Source organism: Anguilla anguilla, chromosome 6, assembly GCF_013347855.1.
Source record: "Anguilla anguilla isolate fAngAng1 chromosome 6, fAngAng1.pri, whole genome shotgun sequence".
In the NCBI taxonomy this organism is placed as follows: Eukaryota; Metazoa; Chordata; class Actinopteri; order Anguilliformes; family Anguillidae; genus Anguilla; species Anguilla anguilla.
The window spans coordinates 8947535-8966247 of record NC_049206.1 but is presented as its reverse complement, the minus strand read 5'-3'; the positions used below and the strand labels follow the sequence as shown (position 1 = coordinate 8966247).

The window sequence follows — 18713 nt, the reverse complement described above, 5'->3', positions numbered from 1 at the left end:
ATGCACTGACTGAAGTGTAACAGGCGCTGTTACATTAAGCACAGAAACGTAATGACTGAATTTTAACAGGAGCTGTTACAATAAGCACAGAAATACAAGGAATGCGGATAAGATAGGAATTTCCCCTTTCGGCTCACATTCCTACTAAAATCTCATACAGACGACACTGACAAATAACACCTCATAACAGAGATATGCCACTTGCTATTATGGCGGGGAAGACATTTTGTTACTCACAACAAAGTTAAAAGTCTTTAAACAGGTGATATGGATTTCATCCTGTGAATGTGAGAATGCAACCAAACATGCAATATGCAACACTACAGTTCATTAAATGTCTAAATTCAGAATGTTGAAAATACAGTTCTTAGGGCAGCATATGGCGTATACTGTAGCACAATAAACATATTTCTACAAAGCGACGGTCTAAATATTTCACAAGACCGACCCTCTCAGATACACAAAAGCTCATTAGAAACGCGCACTGGCACATCGTGTTAAGAACTGCTTGAGGGTACAGCTGTTTAACAGGGACGCGATGACCGGCAAATTCACGAGCCATTGCTCCGTTTTCAGGGCAGACGATGTGAGCCATTGTTCCGGTTTTAAGAGCTCGTACTCATCGAAACAGCGGAGAGGATGCGCATTGTCATCGCAGGCACTTGACGCGCTTTTGGAAGAAAACTGGCATCGCCTCAACTGGCAAAGCTTTGAAATTTCACCCACTTGCTGTCATCCGCAGCATTATTCAGTGTCTGAATTATTGTAGGAGGGAGCCGAGCCAGCTGTGGGGAAACAAAAATGTCAAGACGGTCCAAGTGAAGGACGTGGCTTAAAGCACGGCTAAGATATGATTTCGATATTAAGATTAGATTTATGGTTTTAAAAATGCACGTAAAAATTCAAACGCGTGTCAAAATTCTGAATTGCGCAATAAGCGATGTGGTCGCTTCTTGTAAAATGTTAAAAGGTGTTCTCATCACAGGCAAGTTTGTAATCTATGGTGGCGCCAAAGTTCTGGTATTGACATTCAAGGATTTCTGTATTTCCTGCATCTATGAGTCATGTATTATTTAGTCACACAAATCCCATTAGTCACATTTTAAATGAAGGACTTATTCTGTTGTATGTCTTGGGCGTGCAAGCAGAACACCCTTCTCTGCCTGTCCTTGTCACCATCAATCAAGCCAATCAGAGCAGTTTGGTGATGGTGACACACCATTCAACCCCATCCCACGTCCCAGGGGTGCTGTGTTTGTAGTTGAGACGGCATTGGACTGAATACCTCCTGGCATGCCGTGTCCTTTCTGCAAGATGACATTGTGTTTGCTGTACGGTACGTCCCAATGTTAAAGCATGTCAAAAGGTTACAGAAAACAACAAATATTCCTCTGGCAAATGAGGTGAATGACGGTGTTTGCAGATACTGTGAGGCTGAATGATAAGAACCCCTTCCTGTTCAAATATTTGTGTGTGTGTGTGTGTGTGTGCGTGTATGTACGTGAGTGTGTGTGTGTGTGTGTGTGTGTGAGACAGAGAGAGAGAGAGACCTAGCAAATGATGTAAGAGGATGAACGCGTGCCAATTTTAGCGAAACAAAGTCGTGACAAAAACTGGTCAACATTTTTCCAAAATTGGTAATGCTGGTCCAAGTACTGCAGGGACATTTTTCTTCATCCGACACAGATATTCACTATCGAATGTAATTGTCGTGCACTTTCATTTCTGCAGTTGACCATCATTATGAATGTTTTGACTAGTAACCTCTCACTTGCAGAAAATCCATCCTCATTCAGGAACTGATGATTTTAAAAATGTAAGCAGGTACAACAGGGTAGGCTGGGCAATCTGTTGCACATGCCATTCTCGACCCCAGTGGAAAAGACTCAGTTTAACTAGAAGCTTAAAGAGGTTCAAACGATGATTTTTTTTGTGTGCAAATATTGTTTTTGCATCAACGTGCAGGTATGAAAACTCTTGAGCAAAACCACTGACCAGCCTGCATTTGTTTACACATGAGCCCAACATGTGCTTATGTGTTTATTTTTGTTTACATACAGTATGAGCTGGACTCTGGCTGATAAATCATGTCGACCAGTGGCTCGCTCATAAGAGCCTGTCTCCACGGCAATGCGCTATCGCTACGTTCCACATTCCTGATGAGTCCACCTGTCAGCATTCTCCCCTGGGGAATCTGGAGATCTTAAATGTGCCTATAATTAGGAGGTAGACAGCAAACGCTAGCATTTTTTAACGCAAGCTGAGCATTCCCGTCGGCTTAAAAATAACTCTGCACTTCAGACAAAACAAATCTTGCGCGATGACAGAATATTTATGGCAATTAACCACCGTAAACAAGTGACTCCTTTTAACATGGCACTTATGGTTCAACTCTAGCCCACCCTTGCACATTGTAATGGCTTGTTTTAATATAAAGTATTTTCAAGTCTCGCCTCACTTACAGCCTTAACTCCATGACCCATAGATTGTCCTCTTCCGGTATACGGATGGAAAACCAGCACATTTGGAAGCAAGGGCCTGCTAGAACGAGGGTACAGCGGGTGTTGAATTTGTGTTCAGTCCTTTGCGTGCATCTTTCTAATCTGACTGACCAGAATGTGCCAACGTAAAAGGGAACAGTGGGGATGGGACAAACAAAAAGGGAAACGTGTCATTTTGATGGGGAGCTGCACCCTCAACGCTCCGCAAGTCTGTAAGCTTCAGCCCGCATAAAAAAAAAAATGTGTGTGCACCTGTAAAAATTTTTTCTTTCTTCAGGGAGAGGGGAAAAAGAGGAGACACTGATTGGTTGCTCGGTCGCTCTTTAAATCGCTTAAACCCCAACCCTAACTGTTCGCACACGCACTGGATCTGGCCCAAGAATGACACCTTTTCATGCACGTTTTCAGGTTGTTGTGCACTGCAGGGTCTCAAGAGGAGGTATGCCAACTTGATAGCAGGAGCAAAAAAAAATTAAGATTGACTCAGCAAAGTGGAATTGCTAAATCCTGAGAAAAGGACAATAATAAAAAAATTTAATAAAAAAAACATCATTTGAACTAACGTGCATGTGGATTAAAACAAAGTGCAGTTTTGATGTGGTTTTAGCTTATCTGGCGCTAGCAATATGCGCTACTCACTCGGCGAAGCTGAGCACAGCTGAACATGTGCACGCACGCACACACGCCAGCGCTCGCACGTAACAACAGCCCATGTTCTTGCCCTTTTAACTTATAAGAGCTAAGAGCACATTCTGCGACACTCAATCAGTTAATCCCTCTGAAAGGTCAGGATTTATTCTTTTAAAAAAGTATATTATCCTTGCATATAAACAATCAAGATGTCCAGCTACAAAACTTGGTCCAGTGATACACCCCCGTCAGTACTTATTGGAGTTGGAAACCCCACATGGGCACACCTAATTTGTCAAAACATCATTCAAGATACAGGAATCAAATGCAGTGCAATAATAAGCAGAATCTCTCAAAAATATAATATTTCACAGAAATGTATCTTTCAATATATATTGCAGATCTGAAATCTGTATATTTTCCAATATATTTTTTTCCAATATCATGCAATATATTCCATTTCTGGTTGGATAGGGTGGAGTTTCAGTTGGCAGCATATTCCTTAAAGCCAAAGAGAAGTCTGGATTGGATGCTGAATGCTTCTTGGAGGACGCTGATAGTACCACAAACTGTCCTAAACTTGGAGGGTATTGCAGTTTATTTATTTATTTATTTAACCTTATTTATTTGCAGTGACAAAACAACCTTAATGTAACTGACCAATCCAGACTGGGGAATAAAAAAGGCATCATGAAAACAGATTATGGAAAATAGGATGCATCCTTGAAAACATATCATCAAACTGATATTTGGAAATATATAAATTGTTAATCTGCCAATTCTGATCAATTAATTAATAAAGCACATTGAAAGTAATTTTTAAATCACTATACAGGGCAACATGGTAGAGATGTTAAAGGGAAAGCCAGAATTCCACCACTCTGAATCTTGGTAGGGCTTCAATTTTGAATTACACACACATCCAGACTGTTCTTATTTAGGTTACTCAAAACTGATTTCAAGTCGACATAAAATGAATACCGTATATAAATAATAAGAGAAAGTGTCAACTACTTAAGTGCAGTCACTTAAAGGTGGTTAAATCCAGGCTACACACAGGGGGCAGAATGTGAGAGATTCTTCTGTCCCCAGCTGCTGGCTCCTAAGATTTCACAGTCAGCTGGGCTCATCTTAACGCCCCGGGTCAACTGATCCTGTCTGTGTAAGCACACTTCTAAAGAGGAGGCCACAGGCAGCCCCCGTAACCCTCCCCCTCCCCCTCCCCGCCTCATCCACACAGGTGAGGGGACAGGTGAAGGGGTCCAGCGGACCACCGCCGCACCGGGACGGGACGGGACGGGACGGGACGTGGGTCATCTGACTTTTCAAACCCCCGCTCCAGAATGCGCACCGCCCGACGGCATCTCGCCGCGAAGCTCCGAAAATAAACAGAACCAACAGTGGGGGGGGGCACTGACAGCGGGAATGTGGGGGCTTCGAGACACCTGTCTAAACACGGGGTCGAGGGGGCCGCTGTCGAAAAAGATGTGACCTCTCACTCTCCTCTGCCCTCGAGTGACTCAGAAAGGGGGCGGGGGGGGGCCGGGGGGGGGCGGTTGGGTTCAGTTTCTCCCCTCTTCCACCTCTGTTTCACATGACTCCATAAGGTGAAGGCACTGCATAATACAGTCAATACTGGCTCAGCACATTCACTGCTGTGACTCAGAGGGCTAGCCCGGGTGACTACTGAAGCCGTGTCCGATGCTAACGGGGATACAAGGGAGTTACGATGGGAGTCAGCGAGGGGCCAAGCTCCCGGTGTCACGGACACACACACACACACACACACGCACACACACACACACTCACACACACGCACACGCACACGCACGCACACACACACACACACACGCACACACACGCACACACACACACACACACACACGCACACACACACACGCACACACACGGCAGATTATCCCCATCGGAGGAGTCGTCGTCGTGATCGCCCGTAGCTAAGCCGGTGATTAAATATCACTGTGAGAAGGGCCGGCCGTAAACAAGGTAGCGTAAGGTCTGAGTTCCGCCCAACTGCGATAAAATGAACCCCCGTCCTCCCCGCCCTCAAAGGCGCCATTATCGAGCCCTGCTGAGGTGAAAGTAATCTCGCTAAAGAGGAAGCGCGCTGGCTTCTGACCCCGCTAGCGGGAGGCCGCGTTCCCGCGCATCTCATTGGGCCCGTCCAATCACCGGCGAGCGCGCTGAATACCCAGCCCGCATGCTTGATTAATTAAGTGCAATAGTGAATTTTGTTTCGCCAAGACGCCGAAGACTCGGGACGAGGCGAAGCCGAGGGAGGTGCCGTACCGCCCCTCACCCCCCCCCCCCCCACCCCAACGCCCCCAACGCCCCCCCAAGAGCAGGGTCAGCTACAGGTTACGTCACTCAATCAAATCTTCAGTGTTAGTTTCCCAAAAAAGAAAACACCCTCTGTTCAAAGTAATTGCTTTTGAATTGAATTGTCATTTGTGAAAAGTCATTTGTTACAATTTAGGATTTTTTTAAACATGTCCAAATTGTCCAAAAATGTTAAATATTACCCTCCCCAGAGAATTAGGCTTCAAAATATAAATTTATCTTTTATTTTTATAAATACATAACAGATTCATATTGGAACTAACAACAAAAAAAACAAACAAAAAAAACAACTTCAACAACATACTCAATACACTCAACACATGACAGTTGTCACGTACTCTAAAACAAGCCGACACTCACAATGACAAAACACGATGTTTCGAGAAGCTCACCATAAAAATAACGGTCAGCTGCATCAAAAGCGGTTAGTAAAAATGAGGTTCGACGATCACACCGATACAAATTTAAAAACGCAATCGCCGCGCGCCAACGTGACCACGGATTCCCATGGCAACGGCCAGCTTGCGCCACCGCTCGCCGCGTTCGTACGTCGAGGCCGTCCCCTTACCTTCGAGTTGTCCATTGTTTCGGGCACCGGAGGGCTAACGCGCATTCATGCAGGAGCATCTGCTCGCAGCCTGGCTGAGGACGGGACACTGGGAACACTGAACAGAAGCGGACAGCGACCCACACTGCCTGTTCCCTTAACTCAGAGAAGGGGGGACGGGGGGGGGGGGGGGGGGGGGGGGAGGAGGGGGGGGGGACGGGGGGGGGGGGGTGTTTGGGGGGTGTGGTTTCCACGGCTCACAATAGCCCAGTGCCGGGCAAGAAGGACGGCGCAGCTCGACAGAGGCTTCAGCCCGCTGCGCTGGAAAAACAAGCCGCGCAGGAGGAGGAAGGGCCGGGGGGGGGGGGGGGGGGGGCGGTGCATGCGCGGTGAGAGACCGACCGCAGACGTCTCCAGCAGGGGCCCCCTTTCCAGGCTCCCGCCCAAACCCCCGTGCCCTCGCTCTGTGGCCCCTCATGGCAGCTGTGAGATCAAACACACTCGCGGAGCAGAACACACTCCTTTCGGAACACCTCAGCCACAAATCTGCGACAAGCACCACGAGGGGTTCGGCCAGAACTGCGCACCGCTACACTGCCATACGCTGCACCGCAAAAGCAAAAGCAAACACAAGAAATAAAGATCTACTTAATATTATCTAAATTTGCAGACCTAAAAGACAGTTAACCCCAGTTAATGATCAAAGCCAAGACGTTTAATGGCAGCACATCTGGTTACGGCGGTATCTGTATAGAGTAACAGAACTGTGTGCAGATACGCGCGGCTCTTTAAAAAAAAATTATAATAAAATTTTTTTTTTTTTTTTTAAACGGGCGGCCAGGCCGAACAGGAGCAGGGCGCAGGTTCAGAGCGCAGGAGAAGAGCGCAGGCTCAGAGCGCAGGTTCAGAGCGGTCCGCTCGGAGGAGGGGGCCGCCGGCCGGCACAGATTCGGCGCACGCGGCTGGGGCCTGGCGCCGCTGACTGCTCGTTTGACCGGATCATTCGATTAGCGCTGAGCATGGGCGTGAAGTGACGTGGGAGACAAGCCCGGGGTGCTGCGGGCCGGCGCAAGCTGTTCACCTGTCTCTCTCCCTCTCTCTCTCTCCCTCCCTCTCTCTCTCTCTTTGTTAACCCCCCACCCGCCCGCCCCACTCCCCATGCTGTGCTGGACTCTAATTAATGGATAATGGATGGTTCCTTGGGACAATTAACAGTGCACTAACAACTCCACGTGAGGAGGAAGATCTTTCCTTGTTCACTCCACAGCTGAAGTCCCACTGCCTCATAATGGCCCCAGGCTGTTTCCTGGGAAAATGTTAACCTAGATTTTTTCCCCCCTTTGTATGATACAACTTTTTTGACGCCCTTTGCCATTTTTCTCTAATTATCTGGAAATTCCGGTTGCAGTCAGCAGTGCTCATTCCTGGAATATCTGCAATCAATTCAGGAGGAAAGCCAACACTCTCCTCATCAGCTGTCAAGTACTGCTTCTTTACACACCTCAGTTTGGCTTATCAACCAGCAGGGGTCGCCAGTGAGCGTTGAGACGCTGTCATGCCAGCACGCTGATACCCTCTGCTCCTGGGGCCAGGCTAGCACCGATAATGCATTGCCCTGCATGGATGCTGCCCAGGTTACATGCCAGACCGTGGGTACCATCCGTGAATCTGAAGTTCTGAACAGTGTCTTACCAGGATGAAACACGCAGAAGCCCCTTAATAACTATTGTAGAGAATGTCTTTATCACGATAGGACAGTGCAAGTACAGAACGTAGACCTGATTCCCAAATGAGCTTAAGATGTGTTGCCCTGTAAATAAAGCATTTTGAATACATGGGCTCTTTTAAAGAATATCAGGAATATATAATGAGACTGGAGTAGGCCTTTGCTCAACTAGGAAGAGAATGAAGCCATACAATTCAAGCAGTGTGATTTCAATGACATAAAAACTTCAAAGCTAATAAGGGTAAGGCAGAACAAGGGAGGCTTACTTGTGATATAATTAAAAGAACGGAGGGCAAAAAGGTCACTTCCAATTATGTAACCGCCTGGTTATGAACATGAGGATTTCAAAATGCACACTGTGGTCCATGGCCATGCTTCACAAAGGCAAAATATTTTTCCTCAAGGACGTAAAAGAGTAGCTCGGATAGGAGGATATGTAGAGCATTGTGGAGAAATTCTGCATACATCTATATCTTGACATAATTGGTACTCGTAAACAAAAGCTTAGCGATCCTCGAATCCATGTACCTAGACATAGTTATTGCATGCTAACCAACATTTTAGCTACAAGCAAGCTAGACCCAGCGTGCTGTGTATTTCTGTTTGTTCCGTCTTACAGAGAGGAGTCAAACTCCAAGTGCAAGGGCAATGGTGTGAGATGGCAGTCACTGGCAGCAGCTCGAAAAATTAGCAGGGCAGGAGTCCGCAGAAACATTCATAACAATCGCAAGTCTCCAAACCAGTTTGTTTCCCAAAAAACTCAGACGTCACTCCACACAGGAAGCTCAGCCGCATTGACGCAGATCCTCAGAACGCTCCTCTGCCTCCTGATGATGCCAAGGGCTGTGCAAACCCAACTGCCAGTCATCCACCAAGGTCACCAGCCAACGCAAACAGAGCGGTGCAAAAAAAAACCCCGCCAATCCCTTTACCTCTCCCACACCCACGTCACCGTTAACATGTGCGTCAAACGCTGCCGCCATTTGCCTCTGACGCAGGTTCATGACTGCATGCTTAGCTTTGCGGGTCAGACCATATGTTAAGCCTCGCCCCGGCCTTCAGGGTTTCGTGGCATACTTTGACCGGTAAAATCCGCAATTTTACAACCGCTTTTTACATTTGAAAAAAAAAAAAAAAAAAAAAGGCAGCGCTTGGACCGACCGCAACCGTCGGCCATTTTTAAGGGGTACGCGCGCGCACGGTGAAATAGAGGCAGAGCGCGGCCATTAAAGCAGGCTGTGCAAACTCATACAGCGTCTGAAGTACCTACGGCGGCCAAGCACTTTACACAAGACTAGCAGGAAACATCAATTTCTGAGACCAATTAGTGCGTTAAATGGCGCCGCTGCAGTAAAGCTGCCACCGCTGACTGGGCGCATTTACCGTCTCCCCCTGCCCGCGAGGCAGCGCGCTAACTAACGGCTAATCAATCCAGGGCCGCCGCCCGGCTGAGCACCCCCACTCCACAAACCGCTTCCGACCCATAAACCCTCTGATTAAAACTGGCTCAGCGCGCGATTTCCTCTTCTACAGGGAGACAACGGCACAAAAGACCAGCAGTGTCCCGAAAACGTCTTGGAAAGTGCTTACTTGGAAATAGAAAAAAATTATTATATATAATTATATAATTATAATAAAAAGGAACCTGAATCCTACGAAGAGTGCAAGGTATTACATTTTTCGTTTAATCTTCAACGCTCCAATAATTTCATCAAGTGTTTAAAAGATGGAGGAGATAACTAAAGAGAAAAATAAATGTATTCATTATTAAGGTCTACATGCTCAAATTCACACCATATCTGCTGTGCTTGGAAAAGGCCAATGGTGGGGACGGGTGGGAGTTTGTGGAGGTGTTCTTACCTGGGGCGGGCTTACAAACTAAAGCTTTGCACAGTTTAATTGAGCCCTGTAACATCCGTTGATACAAAAAATTTTGTATTTTTTGTTTTTTTGGAAAAGATTGAATGGAGGCCCTACCCACTGAGTCAGTGAGCAGAGTCTGCTCAGTCAAACAGCCCAGGAGGCCAGCACGGTATGGAACACAGGAAAGCACTGTGACTCGATGCCTCCCAGCACCCATATGGTTCAGCCTTACACTACAACCCCCCCCCCCCCTCCACTCCCACACTCTCCCTTACATAACCTTCAGTTAACACGTAAACAGTCTGTCCTAAAAGCAACTGTCCCGCTGTGGGGACCACCTGCCGCCGACCCCCCATTTAGTGCACTCAAAATCAGCGAAAAGGGGGGGGGGGGGGGACAAACTGCAGAAACCTCGTGCTTCATTTTCGTCAATTCTCAAGCAGAGGAAGAATGCAAACAAAAACACGGGACACAGCTGTCTTCAAACGCAACTTTCCATAAATGCCACTTCTCGCTGTCGCTACATACATACTTTTAATACAAAAACAAAAAAACAAGTAAAAATTTATAAACCATCAACACTCAAATCACCTCTTTAATTCAAATAATCTCAAAATGCAGTTTCTTAATGCCTAAATCACCCCCCCCCCCCCAAAAAAAAAAAAAAAAGTTATTGCTTATATGCATTGTATACAAATCATAATGGGTAACTACATTAATGCTTTTATGGGTGACATTCATTGACAAGAAGTACCATATACACAAACTCAAGTGCGCACAGGAATCATCTGTCATCAGTTTGTACAACAGAATATTTACCATGAAGACATTGCAGATATAAATTCTGCAATATCATTAGCCTACAAAGGATATCGTCCAGTGTTCAGGAATTATTACCAAACAGCCTTCCGGCGTCTACCACGGCCTAAAATAAGCTGGTGAATATGCCTAAATATAGTTTAAATAATTTCGGGAAATTATTCTAAGAAAATGTTTATTCACTAATCCTTTCTGTAAACTTCTGTGTCTCTTCATTAAAATACTTTTTAAGAGGGGCTGTGGAAGCAGTAGTGATGAGATGTTTCAGTTCCTTTCAGGCGACAAAAACAAGTCAACTCTCGCATTATTTTTATTAGCTACCACACTTAAAGTCAATTTTAACTTTTCATCACGAATCAAAATACAGTGTATTTAAAATGACTGTGAATGTACACAGAGAGTTTTAAAAATAAGGAAATAACTGGCACTTACACGGCAGAAATATGCTAACAGGTTGGTGTGGCATTTTAAAATAATTTGAAAATGATACATTTAATCTACATTTTAATTACATCTTTAGACGTATTTTCCTGTGGCTAAAGTTCACTTGTAGCTCCTGATACTACACTATGCACGTTTTCAAATGATCTCCATCCAACCTTGGCATCTACTAACTAATAATCCTATTAATGAATAATTAACTAATGCTAATAATGAATAATTAACCACAATAATATATATTTTTAATTGTATGTAGAAGCAGCATCTCTTTGAAGTATGGCACAAATAATTAAATAAGTCAGATCAATCCATAAATCATTTATAAAAAAATAAATACTATCCATACTGTACTGGTCCATAAGCATGTGGCCGCCTCTATAGCAATTTCCCTTAAATGAAAACAATAAAGAGAACGTATTCCCCATAAAACATTCATGAAGGCAATTTCCTTTTGGCGAAGGTCGTCATTTCTGAGAAAACAGATTTGATTGCATTGTCGAATAGAACCATTTTTCTCAAAAAGGTCATCAAAAGCTCCTCACTTACAGCAATGGCATGAATATATATATGACAATATTTATCATTTCATGGGGCATGGGTCAGCCACCCTAAAATTCAAAAGGAAAACATTAATCGTGGAGCGCCCCACGTTCATACCGGTGAAACGCTGTATTCATCTAAACACCTATCGGGTCAACCAAGCAAAACATGCATACGTGGAAACATAACGATATAACAAAACGTTCTCATATTTCCAGCAACGCATTGTAAAGGAATGGAAAGAGATTCACAAGGGCTCTCGAATGGACAAATGTTGCTCAGATCGCTTTCTTTACATTTGGCCAGACCCTGCTGCAGCACACAAGCAATTCAGCTGCATATGCTGCCCCTCTACTCTGGTTAGGGTTTAGTTCTAACGGGCCTTAATTCAAATCTCGGTAACCAAATCATGTAAGCCCCATCAGCTGCTCTTTCAGCGGATCGAAACAAAATCTTTTTTGCGCAATGCAACAGATTTACTTCTACCGTTTTGGATTAAACCGTTCCCCTGAAGCGCGCGCGCTTCTTGATGTAATGCACGAAAAGGAGCCACGCGGGGTTTTTTTTTTTTTTTTTTTACATGACTCCTAATTCCGCTTTTGGAGTGAAAGCCTGTCAGACTCGGTCAGAGGTGCCTGCTGCGTAATTATCATTTCCTCCCGAAGTTCTTATTATTTCAATTACGACTCAAGCATGCTTCCAGTTTGGAAATAGTATCAGACAACTGTATGCCCTCTCACAGCATGACTGGACCGCTGAGATGAGCTAGTGCCCAATTTGTTTCACAAGAAATACAATGAACGAGCTGAACCGAATATTAAACGGCAGGGGTTTCCGAATCCCATTTTAAAAAACGCCGCAGTCGCTTGTTATTACGGTTTTTTTCTGAGAAACGACACATTTCGTGCAGTTCTAATTGTGACAACCCTTTTACAGTGGTTATTCTCGTGCGCGTCGTTTTTTTTAAATTTTTTAAACGGGACCACTCCGCTTGCGATGCACTGCGTAAGCCCGGGCCGTGCTGACTGACTGACAAGCTCTTTCCCTGAAGGGCAACACTGTCAGATGCACCTGTCTCGCTGACTTCCATGGGAGCCTTGTCAGGTAAATCAGTCATTGGTCCTTTCCCAAAGTTCACATCCAGAGCAGGTCAATCAGAATGATTAGGTGTCACATTCACAGACGAAAAAACAACCCTGGGGCCTGGCTTTCTTAAGTGTTCTACATGGGATTCCAGCGGTTTCCCGTCCAACACCCGTCTGCTCACAGACACCAAAGTGCGGCGTTGAATGTCCCCCGAATTGCAATCTACAGAAACCTCAGAATACACTGCCACGGTATTTCATCCAACCGCATCCATTCCACTCTCAGTTAGCGCAAACTAATTACACAGCCGTAAACACAGCTCGCAGATGTGTGGTGAGGAAACGGCAGATATGACGATCTGCAGAACACACTGGCTTCTCAAGCACAACACAGAGAAAACAGATTAACGGCGATAAAGGCCGTGTTGGATGTGCTGTACTTGCAAAAAAAAAAAAAAAAAAAAAAAAAACCCCAAAGCCTGAGCATGCAAACCCGAAGGGCAGCCGGCCGGGGCAGAACGTATTGGTAAACAGCGGGATTATCCGCGAGCTATGACGTACGTTAGTTCTCATGAAACCAATGTTGAACCAGTGCTGCAGATTGTCACTCTGACCACAGTGAGAGCGATTTCTTTTTGTGTGCTGCTCAACAGTCTGTCCTTGACACTTGCTTCATTGTCATCGGTCTAGTGTTTTTTTGGGACAGAAATAACAGCCATATAGCACTTGAAAAGCCCAGAACAATGCTATGAGACTGCCCCTCTTCTTCCACTGACCCTATTAGTGTTTCATATAAAACACACACACACACACACACACAGCCTCATTATGCGACTGGTGAAACCTTATGCCCAGTGCTCAACTTAACGAGTATGTGAGCCTACTTAACCATAAGGAACACGAGAAGTTTGAGACCACGTCAAGGAAAGTCTAAAACCGAACGATAATTTGAAGAAATATTTCTCGAGTGAACGTACCATTCTTTTCACTTTTCAGTAACAGGCTGACGCACCTGAAAAGCTGAATACACACACACACACACACACACACACACACAAATCTAACATACAAACAACATTCAGCTACATTTCTAAATGCCGAAAGCTTAGGTTTTTTTTACCTACCGCAAGCAACCCCATTTTTCTTCTTCATAGATCTAAGGAAAGCTCAGGTGGTACGCTTCTAATGAGTGATATGGTCTCTTTACAGGCACCGCTCTACTGCAAGCTCCCTCTGCTTTGACACCAGCCGACCGAAGGATGCCACAGGGCTTGGCTCTCCACATAAATCCGTGGGGGGACAGGGTGCCATAACGGAAATCTATATATTTTAATGTAAACAAATCTTCTTTCGAATTGTTTAACTTGACAAGTCCCGAGGCCAGTTAAAAAAAAAAGGAAAATGGGGGGGTGAAAAGGGGGAGGAGGAAAAAAAGAATCATAAATATGAGCCAACCCCCCCCCCCCCCGCCCCCTCTTTTTTGGAAACTTTTTCCCTCTTCTCTGTCTCTCTCTCTCTCTCTCTCTCTCTCACTCACGGTTAGCCGGCCCACTTCCTTAGAAAAGAAACTTTATCGCACACCCCTCTTTCGCCGCCACCACCACCATCACGACCAGAACTTCCCACTGCAATTAGTTAGAAAAACCTTTCAGCTCGGTCACACGCAGGCTGGTTTTTAAAGAGCTATACCCCCCGTCCCACGTGGTCCGGGGGCTATTGAGTCGTCACGGACCCCCTGAATGATCGACGAAAAATAAGGCGGCCCGGACAATGGCGCGTCTTGATTAATTCAATTCTTTCAGGACCCCGCACCGTCGTCCGGGCAGCTCCACACAATCACCGCTTTGATGGTCGGACAAACTCTCTCCCTCTCCCTCATCCGCAAAAAAATCCCCAAAAACTTTTTTGTCACCGACCTTTTTCATCCTCCTCTCAGGCTTTTTTGCAAGTGCAACCCTTGCCTCCACCGCCCCCCCCCCACCACTCCGCACACCCCCCACCACCACCACCCCCCTCCTCTTCCCTTCTTCCTTCCACATAAAAAGACACTTTGGGTAGGGGTGGATCAAACGTGGTAAAGGGAGAAAGATTGGCTCGCACAAAAACTGACCTGTTCGGCAGTGGAGGCTGCATTGGTGTTGGACTCTGACATGATTTGATAGCGCCCGCTGGTTCTCTCCTTTCCACTCCTAGGTCCTTCATTCACACCTTCCCTTTTCGCTTCCGCAGAGAGGAGGGGAGGGGAAAAAGAGAACACCCTCCTTTGGCCCTGGGTTGATTAATGCCTGGATTATTTTCACCTCATTTCATCTGATGGAGTTCTCTCTTTCCTCTCCGCCTCCCTCAGTCATTCAGTATGGAAGCCTCCTCTCTCTCTCTCTCTCTCCCTCACTCTCTTTTTCTCTCTCTCTCTCTCTCACTCACTCTCTCACACACACACACTCACTTGCGCTCTCTCTCTCTCTCTCTCTCCTCCCTCTCTATAACCCTTTTCTGCTCTACTTCAAGATTTCAAGAAAACAGCACCCCCCCCCCTCCCACCACCACCACCACCACCACCAACCACCAAACCTCCCTCCCCCCCTTCCTATTCTAAAACAGACAGGAGAGATCCACAGCCTTTGCCTCTACCTCCACAATGAATGGAGTCCTTGTCACTTGGGCACCTTACTGAATACAGAGCGAGGGGGACTGCTGGTCTGCTGCTTGGAGGGCCGGTGCCAAGCTTGCTTAAGAGATTTAAAGTAGCAAGGAGCCCGGTCTCTGCCTCCACAGAGCTCCCACTTCCTTCTCTGCCTCTACATTTCTTCCCCCCCCCCCCCCCCCCCCCCCCACCCCTGCCCCTCATTTTCAAAGCGGTGGCGCTCGAGACCACCAACGCTCCCCATTCACCAACACTTGACTCTCAAATCCTCGTCCCCCCGGACGCTGCCAACTCCACCCCTAGGTACGGCAGGGGGCGAAGGGAAAAGGATGCGCGCCCCCCCCCTCCCCCGTCTGCCAGCGCGCATCGGTGTGGGACCCCACCCTTCTCACGGCTGCAAGTCCATTGGCCGTCTACTACGTTCCACGGAGACCCCTATTCTTAGTGCGCGCCACCATCACTAAAAGGACCTCTTGTCACAGAGACACTGCTTGACCAACAGAAACAGACATAAACAAATAAAAATAAATAAATAAATAAAGTTTTACAGATACAGAAGAAAGATCTTATCACAAAAGGGGCTTTTAAAGGGAGCCCAGAGGTGATTGATTCAGGCAGCGGTGTCAAATACGGGCCCCTGGCAGGGGGCCAAATGCGAATTTAATTGTGGCGTGTCACTGTGTTAGATGAATAGACTCGGAGAGTTAATGTGACAAGTTTCAGGAAGCATCAGGCGTATTGATTCCTTTTTTGGGGGATGGAGGGTGTGGGGATGTGGGGGGGGGGGTTGGTGTGAAGAAACCCCACACTTTGTTTGTAATGCAATGCGCATTTTGTCTTAATTGAGGAAGAAAGAGACCAAAAATAGTCTTCACTGATGTACAAATTCATACAAAAAACCAATGTACTGCTGTGTAATGATTATTGATATCAGTTTGTCATGTGTAATCAGTTTGTGAAGATTACTGATATCAGAAACAGTTTAAATGTGCAAATGAAATCTGCAGTCCACCCATTTATTCTATAGCTCTGTACCAGGGGGCTGAGGTTTAAGTACAAAAACATTATAAAAACTGTTCAAAGTTTTAACCCAGCTTAAGCAGAAAGTAAGTATGTGTACCTTACAAGTATAATCACTCTTGTAAGGATACCATGTCACAGTATGGAATTTTGATGGCCAGATGCAATTTCATTACATATTCAATGAAGGTGTAACGTTCAAATATATAAAATATAACTACATTTTCTAATAAAAAAACAGTTCTATGGACAATACGCATACTACAAATATAAATTAGGCCCTACAATGTGACTGATTAAGGCTTTTCCCCCAAAAATCCTTCTTTCCTTAAAAATTTACCCTGACATTAGACAAAACAGACATGCATACAAACAGACAGGCACACAGGGTTATCAAACTGCTCTCTGATTTAGGTCGAGTTCATAAATTTATTTTTAAGACTATTTGCACTTCAGGGCATGTGTTATAGAAGTTGTCTTCCATGGCTTGATAGCCAGGGGTATGAGGATTCGCCTCAAGCCCAGCAATGCACCAGGCTGTGACCCCGTAAGTGCAGTAGCACATGGTGACCTCAGCCTCAATGCTTTCAGAGGGCCCGGTCCCCTCATTACATTACATTACATTTATTTGGCAGACGCTTTTACCCAAAGCGACGTACAAAAAGTGCATTTCATGGTCATTGACAACTGCTAAACACAGGTTCAGTAAGATACAATACTTATTTTGTACAGCTATTTCTAGCCAAGAACAGAGTTTAGTTCACACAATGAACGCTATTCAGACCTAACCTCTGCAAAGCCAACTAGGCAGAAGAATAAGCTACAGTATTGGGACAAATACAAATTACCAAGAAGTGCTGGGATGGGGCAACATGTAACAAGTGGGGGGGGGGGATTTAGAGTGAAATATAATGGATGATGGATCCCAGTCAGACTACAGTAGTAAATGAAATGTAGAAGTCATGCCCACACGTGACTGCAATGAGCATTAGGGCTGACGGAGGAGCTGAACTTCCATCTCAGGTAAAATAAGATCATTCCTTTACCGCACAAATATCAAATTGCTGAACTTGCTGGATGGCAGAAGATTCAGCATTCACAAGGAAAGCAAAGCTAAAAAAATAAATCCAGATGCATTGATTGAATTATGCTGACTTAGGCACTGTGGCAAGTTTAAATTTAGCATACAGAATACATACAAGTACCGCACACACATTCTGGATGCAAGCTTTTATGTGCCAAATTGAAAGAACATTTGCTCACCATCACTCAATCACTCACTCACTCAATCACTCGATCGTTATTTTGTGTGACAGCGTTTCCTGTCAGGTTTCACGGGGCTTCGCTGAGGACACTTCCCAAAGTCAAAGTGCTGTGAAGGCTTTTTAAACAGTCTGCTCAGAGATCTGAACAGATCACCTCTCTGCGCACCCTCAGAGCTGCCAGCTGTGGGTAATGTTTGGCTGTTGTCCTCACACCATTCCAGGAGATCAATTTATAAACAAACGGGGCCATCAAACTGGCAACTTTGACAGCCCTTTACAACAGAAAGGACTGCATACTGAACGTCAATTAAACTCTTTCAAAATGAACAGCCACAAAAAAAAAGCTCTTGTTTCAGCTCTCATTAAACCGCCGAGTCTTTCGTATCTGAGTGAGGATCAGCGAAGGCAGCGGTTCTGGGCCGCGGCTGCGAAGGGTCCGTCATTGAGGCGGAGTGACGGCATGCCGCGCCGCGCCCCGCCGGGCCCCGGACGCACCGGCGACAAGGCGGGTCTGACACCGCGAGCCATTTGGGGCCCCTAGAGAGGGGCCGGGAGCCAGTCCCCATTAGTCAGCCACACGGGAGCATGCGCGCGCTCACATAATAGGTCAGATTTAATGAGGATTTTTTTTTTTTTGCGGCGTGGTATTTTGACGGGGGGGAAAACGGGCGGCAGAATGGAGCGCATTGTGAGCGGGGAGCGCGTCGCGCAAAAAAAAAAAAAAGGACACAAAAGCGCATCGCAAAACACAGAGGGATCCGTTTCAAGTTGTCTCCTGGGAGCCACTTCCCCCTAATTGGCCCGTTTGTTTCTGGTGTTTAGGTCCAATTAAGGAACACAGATGCCAATTCTTTAATTGCCTGGGTCTGTTCTAATATTTTTTTTTTGTTTAGTTGTTTTTAATGTTTGTTTGTTTTGTTACAACTGGAGTGAAGTATTTGATGTGTGCTTCTCCTTTCAACCGCAAATCAAGGGCCACAGAAAAGCCCCCTTCCCCTCCCAAGGTGTCTTCCCCGGACAGGCACCGCGAGGGGGCGAAAGAACTCACTGGCAGCCTTAACGGAGGAAGGCAAGTGTGGGGAGGGGGAGGGGGGGGGGATGTAGAGTAAAGGTCAACTCTGACCCCTCCCCCCCCCCGCCCTCTCCCCCTCACCCCCTCCCTGAGGACGGGGTGCTCAGGAATGCGGAGCGGTCCCAGCACATCATAAAACAGCGCTAGCGCTAAGAATATGCACAGGCGGACAGCGGAGACCGCTAACTCGCGCGGCTCTCTG

At 46.1% G+C, this 18713-nt stretch overlaps 1 protein-coding gene across 8 annotated transcripts in view; it reads right to left on the bottom strand.

The window, feature by feature from the left end:
* The window catches only part of slc6a9 (solute carrier family 6 member 9), a 61473-nt gene that overhangs the window by 16276 nt on the left and 26484 nt on the right, over positions 1-18713 (bottom strand). The window contains exon 1 of one of the 8 annotated variants that reach the window (XM_035421990.1): positions 14621-14924. The exons of 5 other annotated variants lie outside the window; for them this stretch is intronic. In XM_035421990.1, coding sequence (XP_035277881.1) covers positions 14621-14662 — 42 coding nt within the window. In that variant the 5' untranslated portion in view covers positions 14663-14924. Of the gene's footprint in view, positions 1-6057; positions 6187-13634; positions 13897-14620; positions 14925-18713 lie in introns of those variants that run through there. 2 more of the 8 variants (XM_035421996.1, XM_035421988.1) reach the window with 2 other exon arrangements.